General features: G+C 36.3%; 1 protein-coding gene across 2 annotated transcripts; it reads left to right on the top strand.

The window, feature by feature from the left end:
• Positions 1 to 764: 764 nt before the first annotated feature.
• On the top strand, positions 765 to 19,098 carry Ns2 (nucleostemin 2). 2 transcript variants are annotated; one of them, XM_045762843.2, is made up of 10 exons: positions 765 to 882; positions 2,685 to 2,798; positions 3,148 to 3,286; positions 6,569 to 6,687; positions 7,791 to 7,928; positions 9,483 to 9,611; positions 12,115 to 12,285; positions 12,627 to 12,860; positions 13,573 to 13,803; positions 18,000 to 19,098. In XM_045762843.2, the coding sequence occupies exons 2-10, from the start codon at positions 2,709 to 2,711 to the stop codon at positions 19,056 to 19,058; spliced, it is 2,310 nt and encodes a 769-aa protein (XP_045618799.2). In that variant the 5' UTR covers positions 765 to 882; positions 2,685 to 2,708; the 3' UTR covers positions 19,059 to 19,098. The 2 variants fall into 2 exon arrangements, with proteins under 2 accessions (XP_045618799.2, XP_069161965.1); XM_069305864.1 differs by lacking the exon at positions 765 to 882 and adding an exon at positions 969 to 988.
• The last annotated feature ends 1,278 nt before the right edge of the window (positions 19,099 to 20,376 follow it).

The raw sequence follows: 20,376 nt of genomic DNA, 5'->3' as shown, positions 1-20,376 counted from the left end.
AAAATGTATTGGAACTATAACAAACTCTGTCTGCAGACAACAAGTAGTAACTACATATTCGCGCAAGAGTGTTCTACATGTATAAAACTGTACACTGCAATGCTAATCCTGATCTTAAGCACTTTCTTGAAGGCTATATCACATGGGCATTTCGATAACTATATATTTTTTGATATCCCAAACTGCGACTTAACTAAAGCAAAGTATTCAGAATATTTATTAGAACCCTTTCCACTACCCTTCTATTATCTATAAAAGTAATAATATTAGAACTAGAAGGGTAGAGGAAGGGGTTCTAATAAATTCTCTGAATACTTTCACTGGCAACAAAACGCTTTACGTGTTATTGGGTTTGCAAGAATGTTGCACTCAAGCCCCAATGTATGTACTTTCTCAACCCAATGTATACCTTCTTGTATATAAATAAATAAAATAAATAAATAAACACATAGAGCAACAAAATGTTGGAAATAAATTCCTACGGGCTCACCATAGCCCGTGCTACTTGGAACTGCTTGTTCCAAGTAGCGAATCGTTAACAACAACAACATGGAAATAAACTATTGTAAACTAAAGAAAGGCGGACTTGAATTAATGCTCGACCCTAAAAGCACATCTTTGTAAGTACATCTTATTATTTTTAAATATATTATAAGCATGTTTAAAGAGTTCAAATAAGGGACTTTAAACCAAAATTTTACTTTCAATAAGGAGGAACTTGGTACTGGTGAAAATCTTGATATACAATATAGAGGAGCTTGGTACTGGTGAAAATGTTGATGTTATTGTGGTGCCATCTTTAGCTGGTGACGTCAGCGGCCACACGTGTAGTAAACATCTGGTCCTCCTTCCTCGGAGCTGCCTCAGTATTTATACCTCTGTGTAAGTACTGTATAGAGTAGTACATTACACTGCTGGCAACCTAAGCAACTGTGTATATTCTTCTCGTGTGTAACAAGTGTAGTATTACGTCGTTAAGCATCTGCAGGTAACACCAGGGTCTCTCCAGGACTGCCCGGTTCTCCACTCAGTCTGGAATTCCGGGTTCCTGAATTTACCTGATGGCCACTAACACTCTGGTGGCCTCATGGATGTTGATAGCTTTTTTCATTTCCATTTTCTGGTTGGTTCTTTGTCACTGAGATTGTGTCTGGCTTTGCCAGGAGTTGGTAGGCGTTTGGCTCTTGCTTTTATTTATTTTTTATTTATTTATTTATTTATACATACAAGAGTTCCTACATTCTTGAACAGCTACTAGCACGCATGACATTTCTAGCAGGTCCTTAATCCTAATATTCCCCAGAATACTACCCCGCCAAAGTGTTTATCAACCAGGTACCCATTTTACTGTTGGGTAAACAGAGGCAACAGTTAAGGATTGGTGACCAAGAAAATTTCCCCGGCCAGGATACGAGCCAAGGACAAAGCGCCTGCGAAACGCAAGGCAAGTGTCTTACCACTGCGCCACGGGACTGCTCTGTTGATCACTCGGAAACGTCACAAAATTTAGCTTGTTTGGGTTTTGAGTGTTTGAAGGGGCCATTATTATTTAGCCATTTGTCTTCAACTTTGTTCGGATGCCTGGTGAATTTTTGTCTGGGGGAGGGGGAAGTTCCTACGGGTGTCGATGGATAGTCTTCCAGTTTGCTCTCTGTGTTGAGTGGGTACTAGCACTTGCTTCTCTGATGGATGTCTGGGTGTCATCAAGCTCATGCTGTACAGTGTATTAATCAGTCATAAGGCACGGTGTTTTTTTTTTTTTTTCACTGACGGGTTATACATCACCTCCAGGCTTACTTTTTTGTTTTCATGGCATAAAGGAACAATGGGGTACACGAGGTCCTGTGCTGTCACTATCCCTAATCTAATAACAGTATTAATCCAGAATGTCTTATGAACTAAGCTGACTACTGTACTACAGGATCAGAAGTGTACAGTACTGCAGCATGGCAGTTTATTTAGTGAAACATGGTGAGGACTGCATGACCATGATATGATTCCATGAAATTTGTCTTTGTGAATTTATTTAATGTTTATTTAAAGATTAAATTTCCTTTTAAACAAATTTTTAGTGATAGTTATACTAGAGAGGGTAATGTGTATAATGTCCAGTTCATTTTCATGGTGATATATGCATACAAATTTTACTAATTTATGCAGAGATGGGTATAAACTAACAAAGTTCCCATATATATATATATATATATATATATATATATATATATATATATATATATATATATATAATAAAAATTCCTTTTGGTCAAGAACAACAAACATTTCCTAAACATAGCTATTTCTTCAGTACAATCTAGTTCTGAATACTGTTATGTCGAAACTGTAAATATACTGTGTAAATGCATTTCATGAATCCAAGCTGTGTTGTAATAAAAATAAGAGAATTTCATTAGAATGGGGACTATCGCCATGAAAAGTAGGAAAAGTATCATTGTACTCTATATAGGTACTTGAGGTTTGAAAATCAAATTTTATTTGAGGGCCACTGTCTTGATGAGGACAGAAAGCTGGCAGCTTGTCAAAGGTCCCCGTGTTTGTTTATTTGGCCCCACTGTGAAGTTTGTTATCGTTCGGTGTTATAAATGTTGAACTGTAGTGTGTACTGTCTCAATTTATGTATTCTATATTTAATTATGTAACTGAAAATATTTTTTGGTGTTCTTCAGACAAGTTCTTTAATAAGTCACAAAATGGGGAAAACAGCAAATAGAACCAAGAAGAGGAAGGAGGGCTTCGTCCATTCCACCAATTCCATGAATCCAGATCGACCTCGTGATAAGGTAAGGATGATAAGTTTGCTAGATTTGAAGGTGTGATATCAAATGTTAATCTGAACATTTTGAAAATGTAAATTTAATTGCAAGTGTGTATAGAGTGTTGAATGGGACACAGTATGTACTGCTTACTGTACTTAATTTTAGCATAACTTGGAGAAATTGCTTAATATACTTGGATAAAGGTTGAGGTAATTCAAATCACTGGCATGGAGGTTATTACCAAGCAGACAGCCAAAAGTTAGTGTGGCTCATTGCTTGGTACTGTATTCTATTTCACAAAATTTGCCAAGTGCCTAAAACCACATACATGCGTGTGAAAATATATATGTAATGTATTTAATTCTTTTATCAGGTTCAACTTCGTGGTGCTCCATATGCAAGAGATAAATCAACTATTAAGCGGTTGCAGATGTACCGTACTGGGAAAGCCAAGCGCAATCGGCAGGGAAAGATTGTAAAGTCGGCAATATTCCAGAACCGAGTCAGTCCAGGTTAGCATTGGTAGATTACATTCGTTTGCTACTTTGTTTGCAAAATTGTATTTATGCATGTTGACACCTTTTGTTTTCTTAGCTTGAATTTAGGGTGTTGCAGGTTTGTTCTTAGTGTTTCTATAAATTTTAATTTTAAATCCTATAAATATAAAACTTTCTATAAATTTTGTCAATTCGTGTTACATTTTTAGGTGGGGATTATTGTACCTTTTTCTTTTATCCACTAGTTTTGGCATATAACACCTCCATAGTCTTCTCTTAGTTCTTGTGTGTTAAATCCTGAAGCCATTTAGTAGCATGTCCTTGCACCATTTCTATTTTATGTGTGTTTCTTAAATATCGACACCATACAATTACTGCATATTTTATTTAGTAAAGATCTTGTATATATAGTGCTTTTTTTTTTTTTATGATTTCTCCATCCATGAATTTAAAGGCAATTCTAAATTTGACCAGAGTAGCAGTATGTTTTGTTCAAAGAACATAACATTGTGTGAATATTAATGACACAAATATATCTGTGCAAACATAGTTCTACACATTCTGTAATATACTGTAAATTAACCTTTTTTACAGCCAAATGCATCATTGCACTGAAACCATGGTAAAAGCATTCACAATACGAATACAGTATATTATGTTAAATACGTGCAGTTACAACTTCATGGAAAAATATAAAGGGCCAGGCTTGACTCTGATCTCTAGTTACAAGATTATTACACCCACTAGAACCGTGTAGTGGTTCATAATGGTACATAAAAATGTGCTTATTAGTAACACAAATAAATTTGAGCATACCGATGTTCCACACACATTATTGTATAAATGTCTCAAATGATACTATTGAATAATATTACTGCAAACAAAAAAAACTGAAAAAACAAATTGGTGACATTGAAATACTGTATGTAAAAATATATCATGTGGCAACTCCCACCTCATGCCTGGCCTGGGGCAACCTCACGAGTAACTGCTCTATGAATGCTCATGAATTGTGACATCGCAAGATTTCCTCACTCCACAGTGGCCAAAGTAAGTCATAATTTTTGTTTAATTTTCCCATGATACGGGAAGACATTTTGACGATATTGGAAGAATTTTTTTTCTTTGTGCACCTGGGCATTGTCTCCTGTAAACAGGGGTGCAATCCAAGAGTTAATTACAGTATTTAAGGAAATGACTCTGTATTCTTTCTCTGAATAACAATTATAACTTGTAGCTGTTAACTCTGATCTCCACTGAACAAAACTTGTCATTTGCAAGTGGGAAAACAAATTTTATTTAAATGGACCCATTAGCTTCACCACAAAATGTTTTTCATACCAGGCTTATAACTCATTCATTGGCTCAAGATTTTCAATGCAATATCATGAAAATCTTATTACATTAAAATACAATGGAACCTCAATTTCACTTGGTATACAAAAGTAAATTTTTTGGTATACAAAGTCAAATGAACAAACCACAAGGGCTGTGACGATGGTTCGAACCTACGTCCGAGAGGATCCCAGACGCTGCCTTAATCGACTGAGCTACGACATGGTAAAAGAATGTTCTTTGTTCATTTGGTGCATCACGCTATTGTGATTTGTGTGTGTTACAAAGTCAATTTCATCGTAAAATTTGACTCGTAATCCGAGGCAAACTTCGTTTATCGAGTCGTTTGTCAATTCTGTACTTGTATGGGTTGAGCACGTGGTTCTGAGAGGCGTGGAGCGATGCACACTCAGTTTACCAGTGTATACCACCTTGTAATGACTGCGCTTGAATTTTTTGTGAAGGATTTCATTGCTTTTCTGCTTTCTGAGCATAAAAGTTCTTATTATATATCACACCATGGGTCCCAAGAAAGTCAGTGGTAAAGTTCAACCTAAGAAAATAGTTGTGAGCATGACGATAGAGGAAAAACGAGATCATTCATGGTGATGTCTCGCTACAGACAAGTGTTAAAACGTAGAGAAAAACCAGTGTCTATAAAATGATTCTTAGTAAGACAAGCAAGCTGTGAGCCACAACCAGGTCCTAGTGGTATGCCTGTAAATCGTAGGAAAGAGAGTCCCCCAGAAATGTCACGAGTGCCTGATGATATGATAGAAGGAGGGGAATCCTCTTCCAAACAGTAACACCTCCCCCTCCCCCCGGCCTCCGTTTGTCTTCCATATGCCATCAAAGAGTCTTCAATAAAGGTACTGTATAGTAAAAAAAACAGTACTGTGGTATTCTGTATAAAATGTATTTTTAAGTTAGTATTTTTGGGTGTGTGGAGCAGATTAATTAAATTTACATTATTTCTTCAGGGAAAATTTGTTTCGGTTTACAAATTTTTGGTGTACAAACCATCTCTTGGCACGAATTAAATTTACAAACGGTGCCGGCACTGTACTGTATAAGGGGCTGTAGTCTATACTAATTTTCAGAATAATAAAAGTGCTACCCACACGGAGATGTTGGAAAGACTGAGGATGAGGGTGGATGTTTGTAGTTAGGTTTTCCTGCCGTGAATTTCCTGGTGTATATCCATCAAATGACCACATGTATTTCTGATTTTACACAATAAAATTCACACACAGAATGTGGGAAATGAGAGCGAATGAATGTTCTCATTTAATATTAAATAGGAATGTCAAAAGGCCTGGTTTGGAAAAAGATTATATATATGGTTTTCATTTAGAGAGTACTGTAGCCAAGTTATATTTATTAACCCATCCTCCTGTTTAGATAGTACCTATTGTGACTCGTCAATAGTCACAAATTTGTACATACTTGGCTTTTAGATAGTAGTACTATATGGACTAGTAAGGAATTCTATTAAAATAAATTAAGCTAAAAATCAAACTTAAATATTTCTAGGACTTGTATAGCACATGTATGTACTATATTAGGCCTTGGATATCATGTATTAGGCCTAGGAAGGTTAGGTTAGGTTTGGTTAGTATAGTTTGTCAAAGCAACACAAGTAAAAAAACAGTTTTCCTGTTTGCCCAACTCAATAATTCAGATTTCTACTTTTTTTAAATTCGTTGTACGTCAGTATATATACTATGGTTCTCATCGTTACTATAAGTACTGTACTACCAAAACAGGAGGATGGGCTATTTTATTCGACTCTTGTTCTTGGAAATTGTAAAAAATTCATTGTGTTCTTGATAAAAATGAATGTGACATGAGCCTGTGTAGGATGTCCGGGAATGAATACCCATATAGATTCAGTAGTGGGTTGCATTTTAGTGTTTTACATTGTTAAAATAAATATTTTTGTTCAATTTATTTTCCTAATAGGTACTCAAGCTCGTGTTGAACCTAATCAGCGGTGGTTTGGGAATACAAAAGTTATTGGGCAGAAAGCTCTCCAAACTTTCCAAGAAGAGATGGGAAAGGTCCTGAAAGATCCATATCAGGTTAGTTTTATATCTGTTAATGACTGAAATAATGTATTAAATCATTTCTTTATGTATTTTCCTTGTGATTAACAAAAATTATAGAAAGTCAGTGGCATTATCGTTCAATTTATTTGAATTAGGTTTGATCTTTCATCATAATATTTTGCTTTCAAGTACTGGGTATAACATTTTGTATTTACATTGAGATTCTATTGTGCTATACATTCAAAGTCAGATACAAGTGACAAGGGTTTAATGTTGAAAAGAATACAGTACAGTATTGCTAAAATCAGGTATAATGAAGTGTGAATTTATTGTTTGCCAAGCTGCCAGAATGTACAGTGGTTTCACATACAGTAGCTTCTGAAACCCACATTTTTCAACTTTTCTTTGAATAATAAATACATAGGTTATAAACAGAAAAGTAACTCTTATAGTAAAAATCTGCTACGGTGATTGATAGAATTATTTGAAGTGGGATTAGTTGTTGTGGATGGTTTGTGGTAGGTCATCTGGGCTAGATTTTACTAACTATTGGCTGGCAGGTGATGGGGAAAATGGGTCTTGCATAAAATTTAACTAACAGGAGTTTGAATGACTTGATGTGCTAGCTGTAACGTTGGAGTCAGCCACGGGTGATTGGATGGATTATAAGAACTTTAGATTTAGATAAGTCCTGGGTTTGTTAAAAGGGTAGTTGATCCCTCTAACAAATTACTGTTAGCATAATAGACATAGGATTACATGATTATTTTAAGCATATGTTAGATTTGAATGAGTTTGGGTGGATATACATGGGAGCTGCCTCATATGGGCCAATACCCCTTCTGTAGTTTCCTGTATTCTTAAGTTCTTGTGTATTCTGTACAGAAGTGATAAAGGGGGGGCGTTTAGATAGGTAGGTATAGGGAAAATGGAAGTCAAATGTAGAGTAACTGATGGAAGAAGATGTGGGGGAGGACAAGTGATTCCATATTCTGGCAAAAGATGACTTTTGGAGACTGAATTACTATACAATACCAAACTTTATTTGATGTCTATCATTAGTGGATAAGATATACAGTAGTGTATATGTTAATTTACTGTAGGATATACATTAATGTGGCCTATATTGCATACAGGTTGTGATGAGGAAGACCACATTGCCCATTTCTCTGCTAAATGAAACGGCTAAGAATGCTCGTGTGCACATCCTCGACACTGAACCTTATGATTGTGTGTTTGGTAAGAGGAAAACAAGAAAGAAGCCAAATTTTAAGGTTGGTTCAGTATTTAGAAATTGGGATTCCCCATCAACCTTTTGATCTCAGATTATCATCCTTGCCAAATTTCTCACTTTCATTGTGTTTTTACAAAAATATTTGCTCATGCTTTTTTCATTAAACAAATTTGTTTTTATAGAAATTATATTTTGTTTACATTTCAGTACTTCATCATGGAGAACATGCATCACCACACCAACAAATTATCCACAACACTACCATACTGTATAAGATTCGTTCCTTGTTAGTTAACATTTACAGACCAGGCAGTCACCAGGGAAGGTTGGCCATGCCAACATTAATCAATGGGTAAACATGTCGGATATCTACTCCCTTTTGTGAGATAGCTGCTACCTAGCACCATTGTGTGCTGTTCTTTACTCATTCTGTCAATGCTACATCACACTTTCATTCCCCCTGGTCTGCCCATCATCTGTTAAGCCTTTCTCTCTTTCTCCTACTTCATATTCACTTGAAAGCTTCGCAAGGGGACATCACTTAATATTCCATTTGGCAGGATCGTGGTTGTCGGGACAGGGGTGATGTTCTGCCCCAACACTGGAGGCAGCATTTAAAATGTTCCTGCAAGGTTTGAAAAACATAGCACAGACCCTGCCCTGTCCCGTGTGTTTAGCACAGTCAAGGGTCACTACACAAAGTTCTTTTATATACTGGACCACTAAGTAAATTCTATATCAGTCAGTTCTGCACCTAGCTGCTGCCCTTGATTGCCACCAGATGGTGTGACCTTTGTCAAGAATAGGTTCTTAGCTTTGAGCCTTATCCTTTTCTGATTGACACAAAGAAAACTCCATACACAGTGGTATCACAAACTCATTCAGGTGTGTTGAACTGGAGGATATGTCTTGCTCAGAATTTCTTTTCAGTCACTCGAAGCCTAATTTCTGAATTACTTTACCTTGATACTTCTCAGGGTAAGAATGATGCGAAAGCATTGACCAAAACTAAATGGAACTGGCCATATTTGAACCATTATTACATTGCCTCTGGTTGTCTATCTAGAAAGGACTTTTCTTTGTGCATCTGTAATTAGGTGAATTTTCCATTCACTCATTGCTCCTGCTGCAATGAAGAAGCAACATATGCAAATCATGTTCTGTGGATATTAAATGGAAAAGACAGTGGCTAAAAATGAACATATTCACAATTTTGTTTTGTACCACAACAATGTAATTTATATTTACACACTGTAAACATAAATTTACATGGTTATGGTAGATTGGCAAAGTCAGTTTTGATTGCCAATCTGCTAGGGCTTTTTCTGGTGAGCATAATCTCCTGATATTTTTCAGTAATCCGGGTGAAACCTTAATAATCCAGATTCCTGTCCGAGTTTGGCGAAGTTTGGTAGACGAATCTCTGACTCGATTTTGTCCAGATTACCCAAAAGGCCAGAGTAATGGGGTCTGGATTATTGAGCTCTTACAGTACTTAACTTACTGTACTTGAATCATACACTAATTCACATCTTCCTTTAATATTCTTACATTAATCTACATCAGGCAACAATGTCATCTTGTCTGTTTTCAGATTGGGGACTTTACTCAGTATGCTAAATGTGCTGAAGAGGCCTTTGACAAATATGACGCAGAAAAAGATGTTGACCTTGTACGTGATGCTCCAGATACACAAGAACTTCCTCCCGAGTGGTTCTTAAAGGTTAGGCTAATATGTCAATACCTTATTATTCTGTATAGTGCATGCAGTACTGTAATTGCAATTTTACTGTTTTAATTGCTGTTTGTCTGATATCACTATATACTTCAATACTAAAGATGTGTATTCAGTTCCGGGAGCCACTTAGTAGCGTGTCTTTGCACCTTTTCCAGTTTGTTGATGTGCTTCTTAAAATATGGGCACCACACAACCGCTGAATATTCTAGCTTCGGCATAACAAAAGTCGTGAACAATTTCTTTAGTATATCGCCATCCATGTATTTAAAAGCAATTCTGAAGTTAGAAAGCGTGGCATAGGCTCCTCGCACAATATTCTTTGTGGTCCTCAGGTGATGGTTTTATATCTAGAACCACCCCTAGATCTTTCTTTATCAGAATTCTTTAAAGATTTCTCACATAATATATAGGTTGTGTGGGGTCTATGTTCTCCTATTCCACATTCCATAACATGGCAAATGGAATTTAATGTTAATAAATGCCAAGTGGTGCTCCATATACTTACTTTGTCCAGATCATCTTGAAGGGCATGATAATCGTTTAAGTTTCTTATCCTTACTATTGTCTTGGCATCATCAGCAAACATGTTCATATAATTCTGTATGCCAACTGGTAGATCATTTATGTAGACAATAAACATCACTGGTGCAAGAACTGAACCCTGTGGTACTCCACTTGTGACATTTCTCCAGTCCGATAAATTGCCTCTGATCACTGCCCTCATTTTTCTATCAGAAAATTTTTCATCCATGTTAGAAGCTTACCTGTCACCCCTCCAATATTTTCCAGTTTCCAGAACATCCTCGTATGGGAACTCTGTCGAAAGCCATTTTTAGGTCCAGATAGATGCAGTCAACCCAACCATCTCTTTCCTGTAATATCTCTGTTGCTTGATCATAGAAACTGAGTAAATTCGATACACAGGATCTTCCAGATCGAAAACCATACTGTCTGTCTGATATTATATCATTTCTCTCAGGTGTTCTTCCCATTTAGTTTTAATTATTTTTTCCAATATTTTGACTATTACACTTGTCAATGATACAGGTCTATAATTAAGGGGGTCTTCCCTGCTTCCTCTTTTGTAGATTGGAACTGTTAGCCTTTTTCCACACATCAGCTACAGCTCCTGTAAACAGAGATGGCTGAAAAATCAGTTGAAGTAGAATGCTGAGCTCAGATGCACATTCTCTCAGAACCCATGGTGAAACTCCATCTGGACTAACTGATTTGTTCTTATTTAGCTCCTTGTGTGCAGAGAGACAGAATTTGGCCCCGAAATATGGCTCGAGTTGTATTTGGAATATTTTGAAAACTGCAGAGGGGTTTAGGCAAAATGTGACCCATCGCCGTTTTCAGTAATTTGCATATTTTCGGTATAAAAGGTTGTAATTTCAAACTGCAAATATGTGCAGAGAGCCAGAATTTGGCTCCAAAATATGGCTCGGGAGACGGATTTGGGATATTTTGAAAACTGCATGGGGGTTTGGGCAAGACGTGGCCCATCGCCGTTTTCAGTAATTTGCATATTTTTGGTGTAAAATGTTGTAATTTCAAACTGCAAATATGTGCAGAGAGCCAGAATTTGGCTCCAAAATATGGCTCACGAGTTGGATGTGGGATATTTGGGATATTTTGAAAACTGCAGGGAGGTTTGGGCAAAATGTGACCCATCTCTGTTTTCAGTAATTTACATATTTTCGATATAAACTGTTGTAATTTCAAACTGCAAATATGTACAGAGAGCCAGAATTTGGCTCCAAAATATGGCTCGGGAGACGGATTTTGGCATATTTGGGATATTTCGAAAACTGCAGGGGGGTTTGGGCAAAACATGACCCATCGCTGTTTTCAGTAATTGGCATATTTTTGGTATAAAGAGTTGTAATTTCAAACTACAAATATGTGCAAAGAGCCAGAATTTGGCTCCAACATATGGCTCAGGAGTTGGATTTGGGATATTTTGAAAACTGCAGGGGGGTTTGGGCAAAACGTGACCCATCGCTGTTTTCAGTAATTGGCATATTTTTGGTATAAAATGTCGTAATTTCAAACTGCAAATATGTGCAGAGAGCCAGAATTTGGCTCCAAAATATGGCTCACGAGTTGGATTTGGGATATTTGGGATATTTTGAAAACTGCAGGAGGGTTTGGGCAAAATGTGACCCGTCACCGTTTTCAGTAATTGGCATATTTTCGGTATAAAGAGTTGTAATTTCAAACTGCAAATATGTGTGTAGAGAGCCAGAATTCGGCTCCAAAATATGGCTCGGGAGTCGGATTTGGCATATTTGGGATACTGGTATTTTGAAAACTCCAGGGGGGGGTTTGGGCAAAATGTGACCTATTGCTGTTTTCAGTAATTTGCATATTTTACATACAACCTTTTACAAACTTGTATTCACATTTATGCATGTTTAATGTAATTTTCTGAATGCATTTAAATATGATTCCTTCAAACAGTACTAATAATAATCTTGTTATCCAGGCTGGGCAGAGCAAGCGTATATGGAATGAGCTCTACAAAGTCATAGATTCCTCAGATGTGGTAATTCAAGTGCTTGATGCTCGAGACCCAATGGGAACAAGGTCAAAACTAATTGAAAAGTATATGCGCACAGAAACGCCTCACAAACATCTTGTATTTGTTCTAAATAAAGTAAGTAAAATGTTGAATAAATGTAAAATAAAATTCCTTTATTTCCAGGAAAGCGAGATGTTGCCTTTCCTTCTTGACTTTCTTTCATTACACAAATGGGATGCTCTTCAACCTAAAATGCTATACATATATATACAAGTCTCCCCAGCTTGGCACCTTCTTTTGATAATTGCTTGCTGTACTCTACTTTCAAACCATAGCAACTCCTGCAGATTATTGAGAATAAAGAAAATGCCATGTTTAAATACAGATGGCATTCACATTTGAATTGATAAAATTGTTGATTTTTTTTTTTTTTTTTTCCAAAATTTGTCATTGATAATGCAATTATATTTTTTCAGGTTGATTTAGTGCCTGTGTGGGTAACTCAAAAATGGGTGGCCATTTTAAGTGCTGAATATCCTAGTCTTGCCTTCCATTCCTCTATTACAAATCCGTATGGCAAAGGTGCTCTAATCAACCTACTGCGCCAATTTGGAAAATTACACGAGGGCAAGAAGCAAATTAGTGTTGGCCTCATCGGATTTCCAAATGTTGGCAAGAGTTCTATAATAAACACACTGAAGGCTAAAAAGGTGAGCATTTGTTATTCATTGTTGTATTGATGGTTTACAGTTTAGAGCCAGCATAATATATCAACTAGAAAGAACAGTCTGCTCCTCTTTTTGCAGTGCTTATTGTCCTCTTTACTAATTTTGGGACCTACATTATCTAATTATTATTACAGCATTCTACTTTGTCTTCTACATCAACACTGGCAGCATACATAATTACACAAAGGGTGGGGATGACTTTCTGAAAGAACATAGCTCTGCTTTACCACATACAATATTACTGTAAGGCATTCATAGTTATAATTACAAGCTAACCAAATAATTTTAATCCCCTTCATGCATTCTTGAGGAACTTAGATTTGTCCCTCAGTCGAGTTAAATTCCTGTTAATATCTACAATGTTGGTATTGTTGTCAGTGAGCACAGTCTACTGTCATATATATGATTATTCTTTGAATATCCACATCCTCTCAATTGTCCTAACTTCACATCCATTTACATTAAAGTCCTGTATACTTAAAATAACTATCTAATGTAGCTGCAGTGTAGTAACTAGTTTTTATTATGAACTTTATAATAAAACTGGAGATCATAATACATTAGAGATCAGGACTTGATTAACCATTGTTAACATGGTACTAATTTTGACAATTTTCTCTCTTGAAAATGTAGAGTAGTTATGTGTATTTTTTTAATAACTGAAGGATTGGGTTTAATGTAATAATATTTTCAGGTTTGTAATGTAGCTCCACTTGCTGGTGAAACTAAAGTGTGGCAATATGTTACTCTGATGCGGAGGATATATCTTGTTGACTGTCCTGGTGTTGTTCCACCTTCGCACGAGAGTGCTACAGACATGGTCCTGAAGGGAGCCGTGAGAACTGAATACCTCAAGAATCCTGCTGATTACATTGCTCCTATTATAGAGAGAGTGAAGCAAGAGTATATCTGCAAGACATACAAGGTGAGGAAGAGAACCTTTATTGTTTCCTAACAAAGCTCCTCCCCCTTACATTCTTTACTATATTTACCTCCCCTTTTCTACCATAATCACCTTTAGCCTGTAGTGTTCAATTTTTTTTGTTATTTCCTATAAAGTCCTTAACTTTTTTCCCCACACACTTCATCCTTTCCCTTTTTCTTTTTAATTCCTAACCATTTTTCTTCTAATCACTTTACATTTATATGGCATGTTTTCTTATCTACAAAGTGACATTTTCTCTGTATTGTGCAATACTTTCCTCTATTTGTTACCAACATGTAACTACACACATCTTCTGCAGCTTTCATTGTTTCATCAGTACTATATCACCACTTTGCACTCGGTGTTGTTTTCTTTTGCATAATTTAATGTAATTTGCATAGGAATTTTATACAAATTTTCTTTTGTTTTTCCATCTTTACATTCCCACTCGTCCTAATTTTTTCACAGCACATCATGATCTGACTCTACAAATATTCCTCTCACTATCCTCACATCTTTCACACTTGTATTTATATACACATCAAACTCTCTGGCTCCATTTCATTCTCTGCCCTTTGCCTCCATGTATACCTGTGTATAAACCTATGTTCAAAGAAAGCCATGGTAGAACCCCCCTCCCCCTCCTGCACACACATCCACCATTCTTATTTACACTTTGAACACCTCATTTCCAACAACCTGTCTACATTTATTCCCCACCCATCATTCATATCCACCAAAAATAACATTCCTACCATCTTTGTTGCTTCTACACAATTATGTTGATTCCAAAACACCTTGGTCTCCCCGATTCCTTTAAGATTCTCTTTACATACTGGAGCATATGTATTACTTAGACATGTTATTTCATTAAACACATTCATACCCCCTCATACTCCGTTATTTGATCTAATGTGATCAAAGCTTTTTTATTTTAGATTTGGCTTCTCGGAACAAAAGTTTCAAGTAGCATGGGCTATGGTGAGCCCGTAGTGGACTGCTAATCAAAGCTACACCCTCTTCTCTACCCTTATTATTTTCATCCATTCCTGACAACACACTAACCTCAAGTCCTCCCATTGTTTTGATTTGGGTGCTAATTAGAAGCAACCCAGGCTCAACAGTATCGCAGACGAGGTTGGGGTCAGGTTGTCTTAAAACTACACAATTCTCTGGAAACCAGAGGATCTCATAGTCTTCTAGCAAACTTTTAGTGTACTGACAAACTTAAAACTAATAAAATATGGCTAAACCTAAAACAAAAAGCAACTTGAAATATCAAGTTACTGCCTTCCCCATTGGTTTTGTCATAATTAGGTATCCTACACCTTGGCACAAAAGTTATTATTCATTAAAAATGTCTACACCTTGGCACAAAAGTTATTATTCATTAAAAGTGTGTTAGCTTTGCCAATGAGCTTTGATCATTGTTAACAATACTGTCCATCTTGTTTATCCTCTTCAGCATTTTGTACATAACTAACTAGTAATTGTCTTGGCCATTTTCACAAAGTTGTTAGATTGCTCTTCCTTTACCAGTCTTGATAGTTTTGCTTTCTTATTTCAAACACCAGCCTTGTTAGCAAACCTCTGGTATTTAATATAGTGTGTGCGCTTCATAAGGCAGATTTCATGCCAGTGCTGTGTTCTGGAGCTGGTTTGACAGACCCTTCTAAGATACTATACACTGCCCCTCTAGTTTTCAAAAAGCTGTGAAAAGTATTGCCAGCTTTGCATATACTAATGTTATTCTGTTTGTGCACTTCCAGTATTATTCATGGTATTACATCTACTGCCAAATTTTTCTGATTTCTGGCACTATTGGTGTAGTTTTGAGTTTCATTACCTTATACTTTCTGGGATTGAACTGTAGATGACTTTGATCTGCCCACTGCTGTAGCTTATCCGGGTTCTCTGGCATGATATATATGTGCTTCAGCCTACAGTTTAGACCTATTGTCTTATGTATGACCCTCTGTCCTGCGTGACAGTGAATACCAGCATTATCCTCACTTTAATAAGACTTTATCAAAATCCTCAGATTAGGCAAAATTGTAATTAATTTTGTCAATAAAGATGTTAATAATAAAGGTTCTCTGACAGTAGCCTATGACCAAACCTTTTAGAGATCCCACCCGCTTCATTTTTCATTGATATTTTCCAATTACATTTTCCATCAATAACCCTCATACATAGCCTAATATTTTTCTCCATCTTGTGTACTAGCTATTTTGAAGAACCATCATGCTATTTTTTCCCTCCCCAAAAGGCTAGAAAAATGCAACTATCTCTGAATGAGGTTTGTCAAGCATGATTTCCCCTCTATGCTTGTCACCATTACAAAATTGGTTCTCAAAGCGATTCCTAAATCATTTCTAGTGTTTTTAGGGGAATGTTTTAGGGCCTGATGCAGAGTGCATCGGCATACTGTTTATGGCTACTTCAATGTTTGTGAGGTTAGAACCAAATATCAGATGTCACCCTATGTTGGTGTCACATTCATAAAAATAATCATTTGCATCATTGATCTTCAATGTGTTGAGGGGGGTTTCACTTAACCGAATTGTACTGGAGCCTTGGTACACTATTTCACTCATTTCTTTGTTGTCATCTGTGAAAGTTCCATCACCCTTGTGCAAAGGCACAATGCTGAAAAATGTAGTTTTTCTGGATTTTACATGGAGAGAAATCAGAAACTTTTAACTTCTATTTCATTTATGGCCTTTTTACTCTAATTCTTGATCCAAGAATTTGTGATCCAAGCAAGATCCATTTTGTCATCATAAAAGCTTGATCATGCTTGATAAAAGCTTGAGCTCAATCAGCCTTCGTTGTCATTCTTGGGATAACATGAAGTGTTTGTTTTCTCTCTCTTGCCTATATAGGAAATGCCACTATTCCAGTTTGCATCTTAATCACTTTCTTCCTTAGTGATATGTGACTTCTACATATTCCTAGTGCAACTGTGCCTACTTTCTCTAAGCACTGGTTTAAGTTTGCATTATCTAGCTGTTCTTCCCAGTACATTTCTGTGTGGTCTTGGTTTATTTGTATGTGGTTTCTCTGTTATTAAAACTATTTGCTGAATTCTCCTCCTCCTTAGATTTGAGACTGGTTATGCAGGTCTATTGGCCTTGCTTGTCTAAACTTCATTTGGGTTGTGATCCGAGTAGGGACATTGATTACACTCATGTTAATCAGCCCATTGTTGTTTGTAAAAATAAGGTCTAGATACGTTTTCTTTCCTAGTTGGCTCTAGTATTTGCTGGTTTAATGCAAATCAGTCACACATCTGCAAGAAGTCATTAGTGTGTGACTGCTCACTCATAACAAAGAATCCTAGGAAGCATTCTAACAGTATTTGCTATAATTTTTCCCCATTTTAATGCCTTGGCAATTTCACCTACTTTGGTATATCATTTACAATTTTAAATTGTCATTCAGCGCGAGTATAGTAAAGTTACATGGGTAACCACAGATAAGAAAGTCAAAGAAACTTTATCGATGCTGCTAATTTAAATTGATCAATATAGCCCAGTGGCAACAATTTGCCTGGAGAATGCCTCATTGTTCGACTATTTAAAATACTTAGCGATTATAAAACGAAGCTTAATTTCATTGTTGGACAGTGTCGCCCAATGACATTTTGGATGGAGGAGAGGTGTGGGTTCATTAAATCTTTAACCTGGCAGGGGTTTGCCAATAGTTGTGGCCTGCTTCCCACCCAACAGGAACAACCCATTTTAAAATGTTAACCTACATTCTAGCCCCTCTGCCATGTGCCCATCATAACCTGCAGGTGATCAATAAAAATACACCAAAATAATAAAGCAATAAAGTGTTAGCCAGTTGTAGTGAATGTGGGCCACTAGGTCTATCAAACTTGTCAGAAGATAAGCCTTCTAAAGATTTTTTTCCCCACACTCCATCACCTGTACCGAACTTCCAGCCATATATTACACCACCCAACATGTACCAAAATCAACTACAGTACTATTTTCACCCAAACACACTCCATATGTCTATATTTTAAGGTGTGTATACATAGAGGGTGGTATTTGTTTTAAAGAATACTGTATTCAGAATTTCAAATTATAGGAAAGCAAGTCTCGCTCTTAAATTAAGACGTTTGGAATAGGAAATGGGGGGGGATTCATTATCAGTTGCAACTGAAACTAAATTTCTTAATACTTTAGGTGGATGATTGGAGCACTCCAGAAGAGTTCCTGGAAAAAGTGGCAAGACGTACAGGTAAGCTTCTGAAAGGAGGAGAACCAGACTTGAACACCGTTGCTAAGATGATCCTAAACGACTGGCAGCGAGGTAAGATCCCATATTTTGTACCACCTCCAGGACATGACTCTTCAGGTTTTGAGAAACTAAAGAATGAAGAGAATATAGAGATGGCTGTAAAAATAAAGGAGAAGGAAGCAGAGGAGGAAGAAGCGACAGCACAGAGCATTAGCATTTCCAACAACGTACCTGCCGTCTTGCAGAATTTGAGTAAAATTACAATGAGTTTAGAGTACTCTGGAGATGATGTTAGACCCCTGGAAAAGACTAATCAAGTCCCTCAAGATTATGATGATGATGAAATTGATGATGGCAATGAAAATAGTGCACTAGAGGAAAACGACTTTACCTCAGATACCAATGAAGGGATGAATGACACTGAAGCTGAAAAGGGAACCACAAGTACTATTGACAACTGCTTAGAATCTACAGACCCTGATAAACAGAAAGAAAAAGATAATGAAGAACTCACTCCAGGTTCTGCAGAATTATGTAACATCGGTAAAAAGAGTAATGGCAAGGACAATGAGGTAGAAACTATTGGCACCTCGGAAATTGAAGTTAAAGCATCCAATAGTACTGGCAGTAATATTACTTCAATGTCAACAGATATTGATGATATTAATAAGAGTAAGGAACTGCAATCAGAAGATGAAGAAATGATTGGAGAAGAACTTTTGTCAAGTGAAGAAGAAGTTGGATCACCTGATATATCTGCAATTTCAAGTTCCAGAAAGGTAAGGAGAAAACGCAAGAACCGCCCTGAGGAACAAGAAAAGCCATTAACATCTAAACAGAGGAGGAGGATGGAAAGGGATCAGAAGAGAAAGAAAATTGGAAGCGATTTCTATGAGGTTACGAATGTGAAAAATAAGAATCGCAATAAAGTTAATGCAGGAAGTGTGGCAGCGGGTATGAGGGGGCACACTAAAAACAAGAAAAATAAATTTTCAAACAAATAATTTAGGTAAAAACTGTAGATATAAATAAACAGTAACTGTAGTTTTATTTTCATTAGCCTATAGTTATATTTACACAAATATACACAACTGTACATATCATACATATTTACATGTTGCAAATAACGTGCATAGGTGAATCTAGACGTAACAATTACGTTGGAAAAAAACCTGACTGTATCCTAATCTATTCTTCACAATAAATGAGATCATAAAACATTTGGCATCAATCAAAACCAAACATTACAGAATATACATGCAATAAAGTCATGAATAAAGTTTAGCTTCACAAATACATATAAATACAGGTTACAACTTTATGCATCGATCCCTTGCAGACTGGTGAAATTTGTGGTCTTTCAAAATGCACAGAACTAAATTCATCAATTAAATATTCATGAACTGCTCTTAGTTTGACATTACAGAAATTCATTAGTCATATACAGGACTTTTCAAACTACTTCACATGACACTACTCTCTAGTCAAATGTACTTTACATTTTATGTATGAATTAAATATTTACATAACCTTCCAATGGATAGTGAACAACTATCGCAATAAAGTGTGTATGGTAATAAGTTCCTATAATTTTTAAAATAAATTTCTAATCAAGTACAGTATTTGAACAAATATGCAAGGATAACCAATTCTTTTATCCCTCCACCTGGAAGGAAGACATCATATTGTATTCAGTTATGTGCATACAAGACCATCACCTAAGTTAATGTTAGTCTATTTGACAAGAAAAAGTATTTTAGTACAAACCCTGGATTCTTTCTTATTTGCACACTATCCTGGTCATGTCAACCCATCCTCCAGATACATCTTAATAGCTACTATGGATGGATAGTACAATATATGAAATTGTACCCAAAAGTAAAATGTGTTACTAAAATTCTAAAACCATGAAATTAAACAACCTGTCCTCTGTCTAATTTAGTACAACCATGTACTTTGGTTCTTTCTTTTTCACCCTCTACAAAATTAGTACAGAATGATTTAAGGGGTGTGCAAAAGGCCACATTTTCTACATTCCATTTGTTGTAGAAAATTAGATACTATAATTTTTGGAGTACAGCCTGTATGAACACTATTCTTGGCTAATCCTGCTTTATGACTTGCTAGTTGAATACACATTTTTAATTCAGTCTGTTACCGTTTCCTACATTTATGGAACAGGAAGGCATAAATAAGCCTGAAGAAAAAAATGTTTGATTTTAAAAAGAAAATTTAATTTTAAATTCATGATCATATATTTGCTTGTTTATCCATGTCTAGTATATCGCAACTTCAGCCACCACTGCACAAGACCAGTTATAT

Source organism: Procambarus clarkii, chromosome 56 (genome assembly GCF_040958095.1).
Source record: "Procambarus clarkii isolate CNS0578487 chromosome 56, FALCON_Pclarkii_2.0, whole genome shotgun sequence".
Taxonomy (NCBI): domain Eukaryota; kingdom Metazoa; phylum Arthropoda; class Malacostraca; order Decapoda; family Cambaridae; genus Procambarus; species Procambarus clarkii.
Note: the sequence above shows the minus strand (reverse complement) of the source record. Positions and strands in the feature narration are given on the sequence as shown.

What these genes read in the sequence shown, in the direction of transcription:
- Ns2 (XM_045762843.2), top strand. Translation starts at nt 2,709, where the DNA reads ATGGGGAAAACAGCAAATAGAACCAAGAAGAGGAAGGAGGGCTTCGTC. An exon ending in CTCCCGAGTGGTTCTTAAAG is followed by an intron (nt 9,612 to 12,114) that starts GTTAGGCTAATA and finishes CTTGTTATCCAG; the next exon opens with GCTGGGCAGAGCAAGCGTAT. An exon ending in TTGTATTTGTTCTAAATAAA is followed by an intron (nt 12,286 to 12,626) that starts GTAAGTAAAATG and finishes ATATTTTTTCAG; the next exon opens with GTTGATTTAGTGCCTGTGTG.